This window comes from Bacillus rossius, chromosome 6 (genome assembly GCF_032445375.1).
Source record: "Bacillus rossius redtenbacheri isolate Brsri chromosome 6, Brsri_v3, whole genome shotgun sequence".
In the NCBI taxonomy this organism is placed as follows: Eukaryota; Metazoa; Arthropoda; class Insecta; order Phasmatodea; family Bacillidae; genus Bacillus; species Bacillus rossius.
In genome coordinates, this window is record NC_086334.1 from 26,229,875 (window position 1) to 26,250,743 (window position 20,869).

General features: G+C 38.3%; 1 protein-coding gene across 1 annotated transcript; it reads right to left on the minus strand.

The window, feature by feature from the left end:
- Positions 1-1,560: 1,560 nt before the first annotated feature.
- Positions 1,561-18,204, minus strand: LOC134532900 (matrix metalloproteinase-2-like). Its single transcript, XM_063369946.1, has 11 exons — positions 17,848-18,204; positions 10,310-10,462; positions 8,553-8,668; positions 7,859-8,020; positions 7,400-7,530; positions 6,641-6,799; positions 5,670-5,995; positions 4,359-4,506; positions 4,113-4,254; positions 3,170-3,291; positions 1,561-1,792 (listed from the first exon to the last, which is right to left on the minus strand). The coding sequence occupies exons 1-11, from the start codon at positions 17,965-17,967 to the stop codon at positions 1,656-1,658; spliced, it is 1,716 nt and encodes a 571-aa protein (XP_063226016.1). The 5' UTR covers positions 17,968-18,204; the 3' UTR covers positions 1,561-1,655.
- Positions 18,205-20,869: the final 2,665 nt, after the last annotated feature.

Here is a 20,869-nt window from a genome sequence, read left to right on the forward strand (position 1 = left end):
TTTGTCTTGGTTGTAGCAAGCAAGTTTATAACCTGTAGTTTCTCTCGTAGACCATGCCAGGACTGCTGATTCAGGTGAATTGGTTTGGTCTTGTTTGTACTGATGTGTACAATGGAAACGCGGTGCCCCTGCCACAATAAATGACTCCCGCATTGGCCTATAACAGCACATGCTGGAGAGGGCAGTTGGGTGTTGCAAAGGGAGTGTGGTGACAACCCCATCTCTTATCTAGGTTTTTGCCTTTTTAAGGTGCCCTGTTTTTTACAAGCTTTCTTAAGAAAAAAAAATTTTTTTGTTGTTTGTCACTTTTATTGAAACCATGTCTGACATACGTTTTGAATAAATTGTTATGGTTACCAATACATAAATTGTGAAGCATATAGATCATAGAGACCTTTTAAACTTACCGTAAACAGTTTTATTAAATTTTGAAAAATTACACTCCTGGTTTTCTTTTTGCTATTTTCAGGTTTTTTCCCGTTTTAGGCTCTGTATGAACTTAAAAATTAAGTGGAGAAAAAATACTAGTGCTGGGTGAGGAAGAGACATAGGTGATAAAGTATCACTCAACTGCACCTGAGAACGTACGCTAATGGACAATTGGGTGAGTCAATAAAATGTTATTTACATGGTCATTTTGGTAGTATAGTCTTTTATCTTTCAGGTGGAAGCCGAGACTGCTATAACAAAATCCATAAATGCCCAAGATCAGTTTTTAAGTTATGCCTCTTTTTTATGTTGACATGCAACCACTGGAATAGTTTGTTTCTGCTAACATCATGTTGTGTTCAATATATAGCAATAGTAGCAGCAGGTCAGTGTACTGAAATGGTATCAGACGTAGGGGTGCTTGTGAACTAGATTTGTGTCAGTGACATTTTTGAAGCATGGCAAAAATGTACTTGCTAGGTAAGCTACTTTCCAGAGTCAAAAGCAATTTTTTTCTTAGAAGATTATTTTTTCAGCACAAAAGCGAGCTTAAAACTTTCTCCCATTTCAAAATTACTGTTTCCTGTAGGTTATTTCTGAACTGTGATATTGTTTGCACTAACATTGCAGATTTAAATTACATGAAACAGTGCACACTTGGCGGCATTCCAAATATTGGTTTAACTGTTTCAATCAACACTCAAAGCAAAGTACACACATCAGAAAACTTACACACCATTTTAAGAAACAGCTGGTTGATTCTCTTGAGAACCACTTGTGTGATTGACGTTAACATCTTTGAAAATTAATTTTTTGCCAAATACCATGTGTTGCTAAAAATTATTTTACTTTTTAAAATAAATACAATTTCTTTTGAAATTTCACAACTTCCCATGCCATGTAGCCAAGAACAAGTGTAGTTACTTCCAGTGTTAATTAAGTTTTATGTGCTTGGAGAAGGGTAGGTAGACTTTTATACTTTTTTTAAAATTAATGTGTATTGATTACAGATATGAAAATTTACCTTCTCATTTCTAGTAAGAGAATTTTTTTTTTGTAATAAACCATGATGGCACTATGCTGCTTTTAAAGATGCTGACATATTTTGGAAGTTAAATAATTTGTACACAATTTTTTTATAACAAGTTTATTATTCACTTTAGATAATTGGTGTTTTGTAGACGTATAAAACAGTGGAAAAAAATAAATAAAACACGTAGCAGTTTTCACCACCAGACAGTATCCAACTTTTCAGGACACCCCAGCCAGTTCTGGGGTGCTGGCAGTGGGTACCTCTTGTCTGTCTTGATCCAGTAATTGTCAAACCTCCAGAACAGTGACCCTTTGAAGAAGTAGGTGAAACCTGAAACAGGAAGATTGTAGCACACTTCAGAATACATTCAACTAATAGACCAAACTATAAGAATGCAAATTGTGGTAAGAAAATAGATTAACTTCAAGACCGAACTGCTTCCATATTCTGGCAACCCATTCAATTCTTGGGCATTTCGTCAAGCTACCGAGCATTACTAACTTGGAATTCTACACCATCATGTGCCTTCCTAATGATGTTGCTTTAAATAAAAATATATTCTTTTAGCAATGCATCTGTTTTGGTGTCATTCACTGGCCAGATGTGTTTTTCCTTGCCATTCTGCAGACATTCTATTTTCCCAGATTTTCATCTCATTTGTTTTATTCATCTCTGTGTTAATTCATCTAACCCAGAACTGTTTGAACGTATCTTGTTCTGTGCTCATCATTTAATCTCCCTACAAAAAAGCACAGGGTCCATCTGGAAGCTTTATTTTTTCTTAAATTCAAAGCTAACTAGTAGGTATCTTAAAATGTGCCTGAATACTCTCTCTTATCTTTTTGTCAAACATCACCACAAACTTCTGCCTTTAATACTCACAGTTATATCTTCATTTACTCTGTTAGACAACATAATGTTCAAAATAAATTTTTTTAATGCTAAAAAATTATTTTTGAAACACTAGTACTACCTATGTTATAATAAGAACAGTTAATGTGTTATGTGCATCTATCTATACAAGGTTTAAATTTTTAGTGATGTAATGCAATAAGATTTTTTCTTTATTTGAAATACAACCAAATATTTAAACATTTGAAACTTTAACTATGAAAAGTGCATAAAGAGCTGTTTATCAGCCTCTATTAATGAAGTATATTTTTATCAGAAAGTTGACATATGAGTAAAATGATCAATTATAAAGATACAGCCACTGAGTAAGTCCAAATTAGTATAAAATACCACAGCCCCAAACATTAGTATTTGATAAGTTTTCTTTTACCATTCACAAAAAAAAAAAAGCTTGATATTGAAACATTAATACTATATTTAAGTGTTAGGGATGTTACAATTTTTGTGTTTCATAATGGTTGTGTTCTTTTAGAACTAGGTTATTTCTGCAAATTTCTTTTCTACATACTGACATGTTAGTGCTTGAAGTGAGATTACAAATAGAGGTATAAGAATGTGTGGCATTGTGCAAGTGTACTAGTATAGATACCCCACTCCTGAGCACCCTTCCCTTCTCTACCATCAAGTGCCCCACTCCTGATTGTTACGCTTTTCATTGCCCTTTGAGCATTACACGTTCGTTACGTTTTGATGATGTCATCGCCTTAACTTATGTCTCCAGCTGTAAAGACGTTTTACCTCAAAAACTTCATATGTTAGGAGGTGGAGCTGCCATAGCATAAAAATATATTTTACCATCAGTCCACGTCACCGCCGCATCTATGCTTGGAGGAACTCCTCTCCACTTGGCGATGTTCTTCGGATAACCAGCGTCCATTGTACGAGTTGTTTCATTGAAACGCCAGTACTGATCTCCCCTGCAGACCAAAACATACATAGGTATTTTCAGTGAAATTAGTACAGCTATCCAATATGTGTGTCCTTGCTCATATTATGGAAACAAATTACGTATTATGTAAAGTACTGGTCATAAAACTTTGACCATACTTTGTAGTAATTATTCAAGTTTTATTATGGTGGGCTCAGAACACTTTGATTATACATGAGCAGAGACAAGATATTATGGCTTATTTTTAGTCCAATCTAATTTTTATAGCAGAAGATTTCAGTGCTATTGTTTTTATTTTCATAAATTCTTTTCTGTTACACGTATTCCACCAAAATAGCGTAATTTTTAAAATTCTACCTTGTTTTCAAAAATATACATTCCGAACTGTAAAAATAAACTTTTGACAAGCAATTGTGGTTTTAAAGTTATCTAATAATATATGCACAAAGTTAATTAATTTTTGTATCTATACCCGTTGGTACAAACTTTGTATGGAAATAATGCTATTTTTTGAATTTAAAACATTAAATTATGACTCTTTATTGTTTGACTTAATTTCAAGATTTGATCTGCATTTGGTTGCTATATAGCATATTAACTTGCATTCCGGTGTTAACTGTGTATTGACATCCCTTTTGGTGTTATTTTGGTATTATTTTGGTATTATCGCAATTCACAGTACAAACTTGTTCCTAATAATACGTAGTACTCCTATAACAACATGAATACAAATTGTTGAAATCAAGCTAATGACTTTCACCTTGCTATGTCAGCATGACACATTGGGCACTTGAAATCCCATGCAGGACGTTGACAGTACATCGCCATGAATATTGTGTTTTCACTTACGTGTAAAAGAATGTTTTCCCATTTTTTCCCCACACCATTGCCGCATCAATGTGGGTTAGATGTGAAGGCAGACCGTAGTTTGTCAAAGGCTGAGGACTGTTTTCCACAAAGTTGTCACCGTTAAACACCCAGTAATGGTCTCCTAAATTCACAATACAATACATGTATTAGCACAGTTTTATGGAAGTGCCTACATAACATGTTCATGTACATCCACCCTTAAGATATGCTCAATGTTTACTGTACCTGTGAAAAATATTAAATTTCCATCTGTTGGCCTCTGGTAAGCAGCATCTATCCGTTTAACAGTCTCTGGGAATTTCCAGAATAGGTGGTGTATTAGCACAGGATATCCTGGTTGAACTTGACCTTTCTGGGAGAGCCTCCATACGTACTGCACACACAACACAAAAATTACTGGAAAATTTAAAAATCCTATTCCGTTGAAGCCATCCAAACATTTTGAATGTTTGATGTTTTAGTTACATTTGTAGCTATAACACTTGGACTAGCTAACTCCTTCATACAAATAAAGGGCAGGTAGGCATACTGTTTAAAGTTACATTAAAATGTAATTTAATTTTGCTCTATATTGGTGCTGATTCTTGCTGCTCGTAAAATGAATTCAGATAAATAACTAGATTTCTGTACCTTATACGTATATTGTGTCTGATAACAATTTAATGGAAGTCCATTGTCATTCCTGTTGGCATGAATTTACTCGGAGCTGGATAGTCAAAAATAGTAGGAATATCTTCTTACAGGAAGGACAGCATTAATGGTAACAGGATTGTAGTGCTGGTATTAGGCTGGATATTGTTGATTAAACTAATATTACCCTTAGTTTATGATGGAAAACTTTTTTTTGTGCCAGGAGTGTGTGAAGGAATTGGTTCATTTGGTACTGGCTCTATCCTATTTATGTTTGAAATTTCACGTAATGTAGGTATCAAATGGAAGACTTCAAATGACTGCTTACAGTCAATAAAATTATTTTAAGGAGCAAACAAAATCTAACATGCTACAAATTAACAAGTATTAATTTATTTGATACACTTGGTGTAGTTTGGTTTTATGTTCTTTCATTTAGCTTGTAAATAAAAGATGGAACACTGACCGTCAGGAATATGTTTTATTGAATTAATGTTCTACAGTCACAACAAAGTCTGTCGCTGTAGTAAAATTACTTCACTGAAATAATTGGGTTTAGTAGCACACCATGAAAATATGTGGAAAATAAAGGTGTTACCCCCAATTATTTCAATTAAATAATTTTGCTATAGGGACAAAATTTGCGGTGTTTATAGAACTTCATTCAATTAAACATTATGCACACACTATAGGTGTTCTATCATCTCTATTATTCACAGTAATAATGTTGTTCAGCTCTAACTTCAAAGATGTGTACCAGCTATGGGAAGCACTTTACACCATAAGTCATACAGATGTTTTCAACTTATTTGGTCGTGATGAACCTGCAGCCGAAGTTTGTAGGTCGAATTCAGATTCATCCTGTATGTGCTAGCTCAGTCGTAGCAAACCAGCGTCAGTAATTACCTTATCTTTGAAGACAAACAGCTCGCCCCTGAGGTTCGCCACAGCATCGAAGTCCCCCTTGCAAGCATCGGGGACAGGCGAGGCTGTGGGGGTGTGTCGGGTCGGCGCGTGGCTCAGGTGCTCGTCAACGTCCTCGTCGTCGCCGATGTACGAGACGGTGGCCTCTGCGGACCTGGTTGTCGTGGTGGATGGCGTCGTCGTGGTCGTTGGTCGCGGTGTCGTGCTTTTGGGGTTCACCTCGTTGTCGTCATCGCTCTCGTGGCCACTCGTACTTCCAGAATCACTGTCCTGATTTGCTTCGTCATCCCCCGGTACGCTATTGGCAACTGGAATATTGAAAATTGCGCAGTTTGTTACTTCTTGAATGATCAAAATTATTTTAGAACAATCTTAATGGATTAAGTAATCAATATTTAAGGAGGATTAGCCCCAGCCAATTTGCTTTTTTTTTTTCCTGTAATAATTTTAATTTTAGACTTTATTTCAATTTTTGTCATGGTAAGACAATAATAACATACCTTTGTTGCAATTGCATATACAACCACTAGGAGGAAATAAAACTGATTGTGTTACGTGAGAAAATACAAATAGCATAATAATCACACCAGTCTACCAATGTTGACTTTACCAAGTTCCCAAATCTAAATACTATGCCCTGTCCAGCCAAAATAAATTTAATATGGAAGCTATCTAGCAAGCTGTGGCAAAATATATGAAAATCCTAGATTTTTTTGTGTTTATTATTGGTTCATTTGCTAGACAGCCATGCCGTGAATATATTTAATTTCAGGATAATGGGCATTGTTAAACACTCACAATCAAAAATTCAGACTTGTCCAGTAATAGTTTTGAGCCGAAAATTATTTGTGTAAGATCAAAGCATTTAGCATTGATTCCCTTATAACTGGATAATAGCTCTTTATGCTGTTAGCTGCAATGATCAGGTTGTTAATGTCAGTCGACCAACTTACTGTAGAGCTCGTACATTCCCAAGATGTCATCATAGTCCAGTTGAAAGTTCTCTTGTGTTCCCTTGTAGTATGGGAACATGATGGAAGAGGAGACTGTGGAATGGGATAGTCCCAGACTGTGTCCCATCTCGTGAACAGCAACAGTAAAGAAGTCCACACCTGTCAACAGAACACATGCCATTGTTCAGTAACTACATCATATAACAACATTAGACATTTACAGTGCAACCATTGGCATCAATTTTATAGTTAGGTACTCGTTAAAAAAACTTACTTCCCTTCATATGCATTATAGTAAAAAAAAAGGCTGCAACATCCTTACATATTTGTATTAAAAAAAGTACTATCTAATGATCCAGTTAAGAAACATATGTGCGTACAGTTTTGAATTCCCGGGTAAGATAGCATCTTATCTGGTACGTATTGTTATAATTGAAACTACAAGGCACTTTCTTGAAATTTCAAAGATTCTGAAGTGGGATTTGATCATCTACCTAAGAAAAACTGGGGTGTTCTCATTTTATTCTCTCTTTATGAAGCAGCTTTTGAATGTTCTTTGATATGAACCAGTTCAATTGAGCAGTTTGTGATTAATGTACTACTACCTCTGCCTTCATGAATACACCTCACACTATACAGAAGGCTTAATAGGTCTTGCCAGCCGAGCCATTTCACATCTTAAAGTTAGGAATCAATGTATATATGATGAATTAAATTGCAGTTATATTTAACAGTAGTGTTTATTAATTTGGTATCAACCTTCTTCTGACTCTGAAGGTCGTATCCTCCACTCTTCGTCCTCGTCAAAATGCATGTCTCCACCATACTGTCCCATTTCATATGGATAGAAAGCATGAGCTAGTATGCTGCCAGGACCATCAAATGCATACCTGCAAAATTAAGCAAAGTGCATAAATTAAATACCATAGGCATTGTCTATTCAAAATTAATTAATTTTTAGTACACGACTAACAAATATTTTTAATGTAATTCAAAGTTTATCTAAATATTTTATTGGTAAAAATTTACAAAAACAATTATAAAATATCACTTCAGTTAAACTTCTTTCACTGAAAATCAAGTTAACATTTCTATAGTAAAGAAATAAAAATATTAAACCTTACAATTAATTACAATTTCTGCACCATTTTATCCAAATTTATTGAATTCTGCATTGTTAAGTTGTGTGTGACTATTCACAATCATATATTTACTTACCCATCTCCATGCGGACCTATCCCAAATGCTATGATGATGTCGGCGTCGGGCGTCGTTACTTGCTGGAACTTGAGCCGTGCGTAACCGCTCCAAGCCGTGAATGCCCTCTGCAGTTCGGACACGACTGCATCTTCTCCTATTTTGGGTGACCAGTTTGCAACGCTATAATGTAAAGGTAAACATAATATTATAAATATTTAATCTTGAACATGTTACACAAACTACATGCATGCAACAAACTCTCATTATTCTGGTTCAGTTTTTTAAATTTATTTTTGAAAAATTATTTATTTTATGTTTTTTCACTTAAAAATTGTGTTCATTACAATTGTTTGGAGTATTGTTCACTTTCTCCCAATAATTGAGTCTTAAATTTGAAATTCTCTAATATAAGGTGACGAATTTAAGAGAGCCTTAAATCAAATACTTTCTTGCTTGTAGGATGACCTTGAATGCAAGACTAGTAAAGTAATGTTTTAGTAATAATGTTCAGTTGATAGGCCAGGAAAATTTTGTTTTATCCTAGTTTTCGATCATAATATATTATTTGGGGATTCAGCCAACTGACACGGCTAATCAGGAGTTTGTTGGAACATCGACTAAAAGTTAAAATATTAATAATGAGGTCTCTTGGATCAAAATTAATTTAGCATAAATAAGCAGCGTGAGGTTCCTTCAGGCCACAAGCACTCACAAGTAGGTGACGTTCCTCTTGCGCCAGCCCTGCGAGCCGACGATGTACCGCTTCTGGCGCGGCCTGTCCGCAGACCGGGCCACGTCCGGCACGCCACACCTCTGTGCCGAGATCAGCTGCAAACAGCAGCACCAGCGGGGTCAAGTCAAACATCGCACTTGCATGGCCGCCATGCATGTTAGAAATGAAACCTAACGCTTCAGTAGAATCCACTGTGATGATGAAACTAAATACTCAAGAATTCAGTTGAAACATGAAACGTAACTTAAGTACACGATAGCATACCAAGAAACACACTAACGCTACTGGTATGCCTATACGAATTTTCAAAATTCTAATTATATTTTTTAAGCAAAACCTTTGGGCGTTGCACTTTTCGTAACTGTCTGATCTGAGTCATCACCCCGAATTACCCTATAAATATTTTTTTTTTTATGCAATGAAGTAAATGGTGACAATTTTGCACATTCATGTCAACCAAATAGATGGTTAGCTGCACCTTCCGAAGACTTATATTGGATTTATAGTCAGACCTTGATTTTGAGGCTTTAATGATGTAACTATATCTTACTGTTTTCTTTCCATGAGTAGGTTATTTGTTAAATATTTTACCCTGTATTTCGCGATGTAATTATTTACTTGATTCATAAACTATGAGTCAAATTTAAAGAAGCCATAGTGTGACTCGGGCAGACTTGGTGAAATGATTTTGCAGTGGTTCTGCAGTAGAGTGATGATATGATAGGGATATGAATAGGGTTTTATGTTGCATGATTGTACTCAGAGGGCACTCATACAATGTGCAGAGCTTCAGAAAAATCCATGCAATTTAAAAACTGTCAAATTGGTGTGTCTTTGTGAAAACCGTTAAAGAATACTCTGAGGGCAGATGAATAGTTCTGTTTCCAAATTTCATTTTCAAACTGTATTTTTAGGAGATTGAAGATGGCTAAAACGTATGATTTCAGAATAATTTTTAAGCATGAAACGTCTGGTAGAGATTCTTGAAAGCACCTTTATCATCAGTTCTCTTATCACCGGAAAACATTTTCACAAGCGAAAATTCCTCGACTTATTCAGGAATTGAACTTGAGAGCTTAGGTTTAAATGTTTGGCTATTTGGTAATTTTTCATTTCAAATGGGCCAACCATTCTCTCTTTTAATTACTATTTTTGCACATTAATTGATGATGAAGAAATTTAATTAATCCAATAAATTTGTGAAAAAATTTAGACGATGCAAATGCATACTCGGTACTCGAATCAGGAACCCTTCGCATCGAAAGCCAGCGTACATCCGACCACGCTCCGGAGTTTCAACATCCACTGAGCCAAACTGATCGGCGTGCGAAGCGCCATGTGTCTTGCCGTTCTGCTGACCATTAAAGTAATGGGTCTGTGACTTGTTAGGTGCCACAGGAAATGTCAGAGAGAGTGTGTCTCTCAGGGGCGTAGCCGGGGGGGGGGGGGGGGAGTGTTTGGTTTTAGAGGTTCAACCCCCCCCCCCCCCTTTAGCACCAAATCTTTAATTAATTTCTTATTCATCACTCAAACAAATTTCATATTAAAATTAATAAATTTTTTACCATTACAATATTTAAATTTAAGTACCGAAAACTGCTAAAACTATTTTACACCTTAAAATCCAAATTTTCCCGGGGGAGGACCCCCCCACCACCCCTCTTTAATACGGGGGGGGGGGGGGCAATTCTTCTTAACACCCCCCTTACACAAATCCTGGCTACGCCACTGCTCACCTTGAGCGTGTCGGTGTCCAGCTTGCCCGTCTCCTGCAGACCGCCGAACCTCTGCATCGTCCGCACTGCGTCCTGCATCGCCTGCTCGGAGTACAGCGCCTCCGTGTCCGGCGCGCCGGCCGCCAGGTAGCCGAACTGCTTCATGAACGCCAGCTGCGGACACCATGGACCGACGCATCAGTGACAATACCATGGGCCGCCGATTCATCATATGGCCATCCGGGGCAGTTAAGCGTGGGCGAGGCCAGAAACCGAAGTTTCTACAACTCGCCAAGTGCCATAGTAATTCAGGTGCACCCCACACTGGTGAAGAATCATTCGAATCGACGGCGGGGGTGCGCGTGTTTTGTTGGAAAGGTTTGGAACACCGGGCCTGTGTGTGCGCTGGTAGGTTGTGTAATGCTAGAGAAGTTAACGTGTACCTAATTCGGCGGGGGAGTGAAGCTCCCCCACCAGTTAGATCGGCTAACTGGCGTGATGTAGTGATCCTATGGGCGTTTCTCCTTTTCCCTTTACATAACCGTTCTAGAACTGAAGGGAGGAAAAAAAAACAGCAGGGATAACAAAACATAATAACCTCTAATATTTTGATATCAATGACTTTTAAAGACGTCTCATTTAACTGGGAGATATTCCATGCCACAAATCTCCTGGTCATCCAAATTAATTCTGGCATTTCCTGGCTTCAGTCTGGTTTGTTAGGCTTCACTTTCTCTATTTGGACTAAAATCCAACAAATATTTACTTTTTGCCGTTAAAACTGTCCAAACAACTTGTAATGGCGGGCTGCAGTTAGCACGTCGAGGTTATTAAATCTCGCGACGCTTTTTAGGTCCGAGCTTTTAATGAAGTGGGTATTGCTAGAGAATTAAAATATGGTCTATGTCAAATAAGAATTGAACATTTAAAGATGTTAACAAAAGCGCATGATTATTGGTCATTTGGAAACAAATATGCTTGTGAATGTTTACAACAGTTCTATTGACAAATTGTATTTCATGCGCAGAAGATAAACATATATTATGTCATAAATATATGGTGGATACGCGATCAAGTGCTTAACTGCACATGTCTGTTTTCGATTCGTCCTGAAGTGAGAATAAATACAGATTGAAACTTTAATAAGTTTACATTTAAGGAGTAACGCGCGACCTTGTTTCGGGGAGGACTACTACAAGGTCGCAAAACACGCTTTCACTGAGGCTGGGTTTATAAACTACGTAAGGAAAGCAAGGCGTTTAATAACAAGCTAAATAACGACGTTTTTAAATACCCGTTTATAAATTACGCAAGACGTAAAAACTCAACGCAAGCATCGGCCAACTTTAAACTTTTTTGTGTATTCCGAAAACGAATAAAAATTCAGACGTTATAATTTTATCACACGCTCACGCTTTTTCTTAGCAAACTATTCCATTGCGAAAGCAAATAACGCTATTAAATTATATTATCAAGAAATTCCAACTTTTTTGGGGGTTTAGGGGGAGGGGACATTTATGAACAAAATCATGATGAAGTAAAGTTTTTCTACAGTTTTTCAGTTTCAAGTTGTAGGGTTAGAGATGTCTTGTGACTTGCAATTCTATAATCTACTATATGTTTGTTGAGTGGTGTTTCGTCGCGCTCTGAAGTTCCTTGCGACGTTTACAAACCCAGCCTAAACGCTTCTTCGCCTTCGTTGAGTGGCGAGTGCAGACCTTTCGCTTCCACACGATCACTTTAGAATCCGATCTATGCGAATAGGTTTTTTAAACACTCATATATATGCAGCAAAACATAAAGGGGTTTTAAAATTTCATAGTTAGGTAATGCTTATTTTTTTCCTAGACTTTGAAAACGTCTAAAAACGAATTGTTTGAATGTTAAGAAAAAAATTGAACCAAGGGCGTAGGCATGGAGGGGCCCTGGCCTTTATCTAAAGCACTTCATTAACTAATTTAATATGACTAAAGCATGGCTCAACTTATAGCCACTGAACATGTGAAATTTTAGAGTAGCCTTTTTCTTGAATTTTTTATGGCATAACCTAAGTAGTTGTATTCTAAAGAATTACATGTCGTTAGTGGAACCTTTTATTTAAGAATTTCAGGTGTTAAAAAAGCAACTAAGGGTAATTAATCAGTTAGTCTAATAAAGTTTTTTTACACGTCGAACTGCCATCTTGTTTACATATTTTCGTTCATCGACTTCCGTTCCATTTTCATTAAATTACTCCTACTAAATGCCGTATACCGAGATCTAAAACGTTTACGCATAAAAAATTAAATAAAAGCGATTGTCGGTTCGCCTGCATTATTAAAAGTTTATTAGTATGGAAAACTCCTTAGAATAAAAAAAACTATCTGCGGAATGTAATTCGTTTAAATAAGTTACATTATATATAGGCGTTGCAAACGCGTGTAATTTTAAATTGAAAACCTACAGAGTGTATAAAAGAAAAGCGTCACACGTGTACAGCTACACTCCCGGGTCCCGGCAGTTGCAGCAAGCGAGCGAGCCTGCCCGCGGTCACCCGGGTGTCGTCGTATCGGGCGCTGACGGAGTGCGTGGCGCGCAACAGCTGGCTTCATGCAGCGTCGTAAAAGAAGAAAAAAACGTTTATGGCACTGAAATAAGAGGCAAATAGGAAGACAAAAAATTATGCACTATCTACAACTATTTAGATTTTTTTCATTATCATAATTTTATACTGGTGATCTTTATCATTCAGTATCTAGTGAGTTTGCGCGGCATACTTGCATAGAGACCGTGACATTTAACGTACGCTTAAACACTGGTTAAGTACACGGGGTTTAATAAAATGTAACTTAAAGTTTTCATATATGCCCAAAATTCACGATTGCAAAACAAATAATGCCTGATAAGTTTATTGCTTTTATTATGGGGAGAAAAAAAAGGGGGGGGGGGTTAATTCGCTAATCACAATATCTGCCCCGGGTGAAGGAAAAACTAAATTCTTCCCTGATGGTGGTCTACATCTATCGGGAACACATAAGCATGTACCGCTGCTTCTGAAAAAAAAAATTGTAGTAATTGTGATTATATGTTTTTTTAATCACACTTTAATAGTTTTAAGTATATCAATTATATCAGACATTGCTTTTGTTGACATATAAACAATAATTGTATGCTGAATTTATTGCGCTACAATTTTTTTCTGATATGTATATAATTCAGTAGTGTCAAAACGTATTTAGACAGGCAGTTCGCATTACACCGTCAACAGAAGCCAATGACTGTGCAACAAACACACATTTTCACTTACAATCTAGGCTATAATGATTTCGCATTCACCTTGCTATGCAAGTGTTCTATTAAGCGAGATTTGACACCACTAGAGTAGCCAAGAATTTGGTTTGTGGGACATTACCAAGGTCATATCTACTAAGTTTTTGTATACAATTGGCCAGAATCACTGCACTGATTTTATAAGCCAAAGAGACCCTCAAAGGCTTGAAAGAGTTTTTTTTAATTGGTTCCTAAAGAAGTACCTAACAGGGAAATATTAACCGTTATTCGTTTTAAACGAACCAAATCGAATGCATAGAGAGAATTAACAGCATGGCTTTCAAATCCATTCATCAGTTCTTTAAGAGTATTGCATGTGTTAACACGCGCGCAATTGTGACATCTTCGGCGCCAGTTGTGAACTCAAATCCCAACTTACTTAGTTATTTTTATCTTCTGGGGAGGCTTGGGTCCCCTCGGTTACCCCACCCTTCCCCACGCCCCCGTTTCGCCACCGTCTGACGCCACTCGAGCTGAAAAAAAGGCCGCACCGTCCAGTTTGTAAGCTCTTATCTCAGGCACTTGGCAGTTATAAATAGCCGTCGCACTCTGCCGACGTATTGAGTTTGTTTGGGTCTGGCTAACGTCTGGGAATGGCGACAGAGAGTAAACTTTCATTTCCTCCTGAACCTTGCCTTCGCATCTCAGAGGACCCAATGGGCGATGTGCATGGTCTTTGGAATTGGAGAGGGATGGCTGTGGGCACTGAACAATGGGCCTCCCTTACTTAGGGGTGTGCCTAGGGCTGTTGCGATATCGGTCTGGCTGCGATATTCCTTATCGATATCAATATCATTCTTTGGTATTTTAATGAAAGGAGACTATATATAAATTTTATTTTAAGAACAAATACTTCATTACTTCTAACTGTAGTTGACGATAAAAAAGGTTCATCGGGAATACCAACGTTAATAGCCCCCCCCCCCCCCCCCCATTTGCACTAGCAAAGGTTTCATAAACTGAAAGATGATAATTTTTTTTTTGCGAATGTGAGGCTAAATTAGTGGTTTTCCCACTATACATCACATTCCTCAAATAATGTTTGCAAGTAGCGATTTTCTGATCTTTTTTCCTAAAAAAAAAAGTTTCAAAGCGTGCTTGCTGCTGAAGCCATTTCTTTGTTTGTCGTTGATTAATGGAGCGTTTCCCTGCACTAAATGTAAATACTCGACATAACGAACTTCATAATAATGTTAGAATTAACCCAAAGTATTTGTAGAGCACTGAATAACTGAACTAAACACATTACGCCTAACCTTCTTTGCAGAGCTATAATAGTTTGTTAGTGTTTGTTCCAAGGAGGTTGGAGGTTCAATAGTATACCACTATTCAACCTCCTTGGTTTGTTGACTACAGTACAGCAGCGAGCGATCTTTTACTTTACAATTAATAAGAACAGGATAATAATAATGTAACTTTTCATGAAGTGTGATATTGACACCCGGTATTTGTATGTTTCTCCCCATATCACGATAATATCGTATCCCGTGTATCGATAAAATAGCAAATATCGAAACTAAAATATCGATTATTGATATCGATAATATTGCAACATCCCTACGTGTGCTTCGTATGTTGAAAATATGCGTCATTAGCGGTGTAGTACGCTTGCCCGATTCTATCGGTCGCTGGTTCGAGTCCCGTTTCCTGTAGATACGTCATTTATTAGACGATTCTGGCTCTTGATTCGTTGCCCTTCGGGCCTCGCTCCAATGCCCTGATTGATTTCAAGTAAGCTCATATATATTTGTATATTTGTATGTAACAGTATCAGTCTTAAGGGAAGAGTGATGGGAGCAGCCACACATCCTCCCTTTCCCATATTCACGCTCTAGAACTTAAAATAATAATTATTATTATAAACTCAAGAATAATTATAAACTCCAACCATTGAAGTCGGTTCAATTTTTTTGTAAGTTTACTTTTTTTGAAGTGTTGCGTATAGTTATTTTTTTTTGACAATGATTCTCAAAACGTCAGAATTTTGTTAAAAAAAAGTTTTTTTATAATTATTATTTTTCAAAATTTCTGTCTTTCTATTTAACTGGGACGTATTCCATACCAGCCAGATCCCTCCGGTCATCCGCCCCCTTCACCCAAACCCTCTTATCGCAATGGTGCAGTTCTGAGCTAGGTTTCTGAAATACGTGTCCTAATTTTATTTTTGAATATGGTAAGACTGGTTTATTGCTAATATTTTACTATTCATATATATTTTTAGGTTTTGTTTATTAATTTGAATATGAAATCTTCGAAATGCGTTCGCGCAGTGTAAATTTATTTTGAATAAACGTAAATTCTAATTAGAAATATTTCTCTCATCATGTCGATAAAAAAAACTTCTAACATTGATAGTTGTATGTGTGGTGCATTTGTAATGGCCAGAAACGTTTAATATATAGGTAATCTATAATTCTTCGTCGCTCGGGTGAAAACCACATATTTGCAATAACGCGTCGCATCAATTATCCTTTTTGTGATTCCAGCATTAGACATGAACTTTATAATTTATATCATAAATGCAAGATCACAGGTGATTTGAGCAACGGGGCCTGAAAATAGTATTACACTTTGCACTCTCTTGGCAGAAAGGGTATATGGTCAAATCTGTCCACTTTTATACCACATTACGTACAACAAATCCTTAGCAATGTTTTTTAGAGGCACCGCCGAGAGGCGAGAGATAATATCTGTACCTGTTGTGAATAAGTAAGTAAGTCTTATAATTAGAGACCGGCAAAATTCGCGGATTCATTTCGTGATAGGCTGAAATTCAAACATGTGTGCAATTCTGCTGATTCTGCTATTGGCTCGCAGTTTAACTGGAGCTCTCTGGGCCAATGAGAGACTATCGACCAAAGAAGCGTCGAATCACAAGCTACCCAGTGGAGATGCCTCACAATTTAGTACCCAATGAACACGCATGTTTACTTGAGATGTGCAGAGGATAATGGAGGCTATCCTAGAGGTCATTGAATCCGCGAATTTTTCCGGTCCCTACTTATAATATAAGATATCGACTTAGTTATTCACGCTTGATACAGATATATTGTACGAGTGCAGTGTCACGTAACTTGTTACAAATTGCAGTTTTCCAGAGTAGTACCAATGGCATACATACATATCTTTCAGTCACTGTTGTTCTGCCAACGGTGTTTACAAACAACTTCACGTGCTTGTCAGGCTTCGTAAACAAACATCATGTGATGCTTGCAAGTGATAGTTGGTAAAGACAATGACGTAGCCAAAGGGGAAGTCCGTGGGGGGACACCTCCCTTCCAGGATTTAAAAAAAAAAAAAAAAAAAAAAACAATCAAGCGAAGACTGAATAAGAAAATTACAGCAAATTAGCTATATAATGTCAGAGAGGGATGATTTTAATCTTTAGTGGGTTCCTAACTCATTATAGCCCGACATGCCTCGTACACAGAAGCGACACACATTGTATTTCCAAATAGTCTATATTTAATGCCGGTTTGCACAGGTGTTACTGTAATTATGTCTTTCATACAAATTTGACATGTCTGTTTCATGTATTTAATAACATTAGTATGTGTGAATTTATGACCTGTTTTAACGAACTCAAACAATTGACTTAAGAACAAAGCATTAAAAAAAACACTTAAATACAAACCAAAATATAAAATGTACAGTTTTCTGTAAAAAGATTTACTATTCCCTGAGGATTTTAGTGTGACAAGCATTTTTTTTTTAATTCAATTGTAAAGATAACTTACTTATAAAAAAATTATATAATGGTCATACTGGACCCTCGCCTTTACAAAACCCTGGCTTCGGCCTTGGTAAATGAGTATGTCAGTGGTGCTAACCTTGAGAAATGTTAAAAGCCGAGACAATTTCCACGACACAAGACTTTGCTCAGTGGCGGACCCAGCATGGGCCAAAGGGTTTCTGGGGCAGTATGGAATACATGCAAGTTTAACGAGGAGACCGAAGACTAGTAAGGCTAATCTAATGCATGTCTGACGTGATTAAAACATAAGTTAAATTAACACATGTCACCAAATAATGAAACAAAAATTAATTTTGATAAAAAAATAGTAATGAACCGACTTTATAGGTCAGTTGCAAAGTGCAACCTGGAATAGTTTTTTTTTTTATTATAGTTATGTGGTAAAGGGGGAAAAAAAGGGGGCCGACCCATAGCATCGCCACTGACTTGACTCCCACGGACAATGCACTCGCAGTCGCTGTCGGTCTGCACGTGGTGAGAAGCTAAAAACACTCACCGCCTCCGCCGGGGGAACATCTCGGGGCGGGGCGAGCGTCGGCCTGCCGCCGACCCGGGGCGCCGACCACGCGCCCAGGAGGAGCAGCAGTAGCAGCAGGAGACTCCGCAGGCCGTCCATAGTGCCTCGTCGATCACGTGTTGCACGCTCACACGCAGCCGCGCTTTATAACGTCCTTCCCGAACAGCTGTCGCGCCTCTGGCGAAGAGGAGGAGAGGTCTGTGTTCTCCCTTCCCCGTTCCCCCCCTCCACCGTCCACCCTCCAACCATCACTCGCACTTCTTCCCGGCGGCCCTGTGAATCATCTCGTTCTTGCACAGCCGCCGCGTGCGGTTTTGTTTGTTTTGTTTTCTCTCTCTCTCTTCCTCTCTCTCACTGTCGGGTGGGCGCGGGTGTCGCCCGGATGTCGGCGCAGGCACGGGCGAGCTTCCACCCTCTCCAAGGTGATGTCACTGTTTCCTCGCGGCGACAACCTGTACACTTCCACCCGCGCGCTGGGGGAAGCCCGCCGTCGCCACGTCCCTTCCCTTCTCTCTCTCTCTCTCTCCCCCCCCCCCCCGCACTTTCCAACGAGACACCGCGCGGAGCCGTGTTTGTTGGCGTCGCGTCGCTCGGTTCACCCTCGCAGGAAGTCCAAGGGCGGCGGGACGTCACGTCCTGGCCGCAGCGGGCGCCAGCGTCGGTACCGTCTGGCAGTTGCAGCATCTTGTGGTAGTGGGCAGGGCCGCTGAGAAAAAGAGGTTCGGGGTGGGGGCAAATCCCTCGGCGCCCGGACACTAGGGGGGGGGGGGAGGTTTACTGTTGAGTTTATTTTATTTATTAAAACATATTTTTACCCTTAGAGTTGGACGAAATTACAAGCCTAATGCTAGCGGGATTCATTGGAAGCCTTACAATTTATGCGATAGTATGCACAGCTCAAATTTACAGTTATGGCCACTGTAATTTTCACTGTATTTTTTAGTTGTGTGGTTTTAAAAATTGTACATTAAGTAATAAGGAAGGGGTCTGGAAAAAAAAAATATTAGTTTCTCTCGCGAGAAACTTGTGAGACTTTTTCAGCACCAACCCGATGACTACAAATTCTAAAATCGCTGAAATTTAGGCTCAAATACGCAACCCTCGCCGCGTCAGCAGGACGCGTTGGCGATCTTGTCTACTTGGCCAATTCAGTTAGTAATTAATCCGTAGCTGGTATGGTGATGCACACCACATGTTCTTTTCAACTTTTTTTTAATGTTCGAAAATTTTTAAAGTTTATTAAGATCAGTTGCGTCCGTCCGATATCCGTCCGTCCGTCATACTTTATTCTGTCAGCGCCATGTTGCTAGATAAGCGATTTACACTTCAGCCGTCCGTCAAAACATTAGTCTAAATCAATGCAGCCAACAAGTGCAGCTTAAAATCCGTTACATCTAAAGAAAAAAAAGTCCCTGGTAAAGCTAAATAGGTTTGCTAACTAACAATTCCAATTTTGAAATGATAATTACATACAAATTTAATGTAGCCTACTCACCACTGCAGTTTGTATTTGTAAAGTTCGATGCAATTTCAACCTATGTTTTCTCTCTCAGAAATTTATCTCGATGTTGTTCGCTATTTATGCCATGTTCCCGTACATGATTAGAAAATAGATCCTCACGACAAATCCAGAACCATGATTGAATTTTTTGGACGTGAGTTTTAATAGCTTAAATGTTACTATGCAAAATAATGTAAACACCAAAGAGTTCAACAAACAAAACCAAACTCCGCTGGGTAGAATTCTGGACAATAATTGACAGGCGCAACCGAGGTAAGATATAATTCCATCACAGGACGTCAAAAGTAGGCTTATGAGTTTTTGCAAAGCTTTTGACGGACGGGCGTATGGAGTGTTTCGGTCGTCAAACGCGTCAACGCTACATTTGTTCGGCGTGCATTTGCCGACGGGCTAAATGACCCCGCGACTACCTGACCCGGCAGAAACCTTGACTCGTCTGCTGGAAGAGTCATCGCTCGCTCGTCGTGAGCTACAGGATGTGGTTCCAGCAACAGTCGTAGGTACACCTGTGCGCTTCACAGCTTTGCGGTAAAGCACCACAGTCCGGCTACATCGAATGGTGACTCATCGGCAACTAATCGTTCGCACGGCTGGACTCAGAAAAGCCCCGAGATCTCGGGATTTTGGAGATGAAAGTGAAACCCCGTGGCAGACTCGCGCTGGAAGATTGATTCAAGCCCATGTCGTGCCATGCCATTCTTCTAACCATCACCTAAATGGTGTAATACAACGTTATAGGCTAACATCTCTTTGAAATGACGGAAATCTGCTGTGATTTTCGTTAGCAAGAAGCCAGTGACGGTCATACGGAAGGGGGCAACCAGGGCCATCCCCCTTTTCCACATAACACCCCAAAAAATAGCAATAACTAAACAAATTCTCCAGGCCACGCCTGACTTGTGAAGTCAGTTTGAGTTTTCTGAAAAAATCTATTTTTTTTGTGCTACTGGTAGTTGAACGTATGTTAACATGCCGTCAGAAATGCTTTGAAATAGTATTTAAAGGGGATATAATTTTTTTATTCTTTATTTTTCAAAATTTCTGAATATCCATTTAACTGGTATTCCATACTACTCAAAACACTCCTGTCCCTCTTTTCCCTCCTCCCTCCTAAATTCGAATGAAACTTATATATTCACATAGATAGGTTTAATTACAAACCGAAAATATGATGATAATTATGTGATAAGCCTAAATAAGGGGTAATAAATATTATGACGAATATCGGTAGGTATGCCGCGAATTATGTTGATTTTTCACATTATTATTTTTTTCTTCTGTATCTTACTACACACACACACACACACACACACACACACACACACACATATATATATATATATATATATATATATATATATATATTAGTTTTGAACACAGTAGGTAATTTCTGTGACTGTATTCTGGTTGTTATTGAAGATTAAATACTATCATTTTAACGCCACGTCCAACTTCGGGAGCATAGAACAGGGAGAGAGA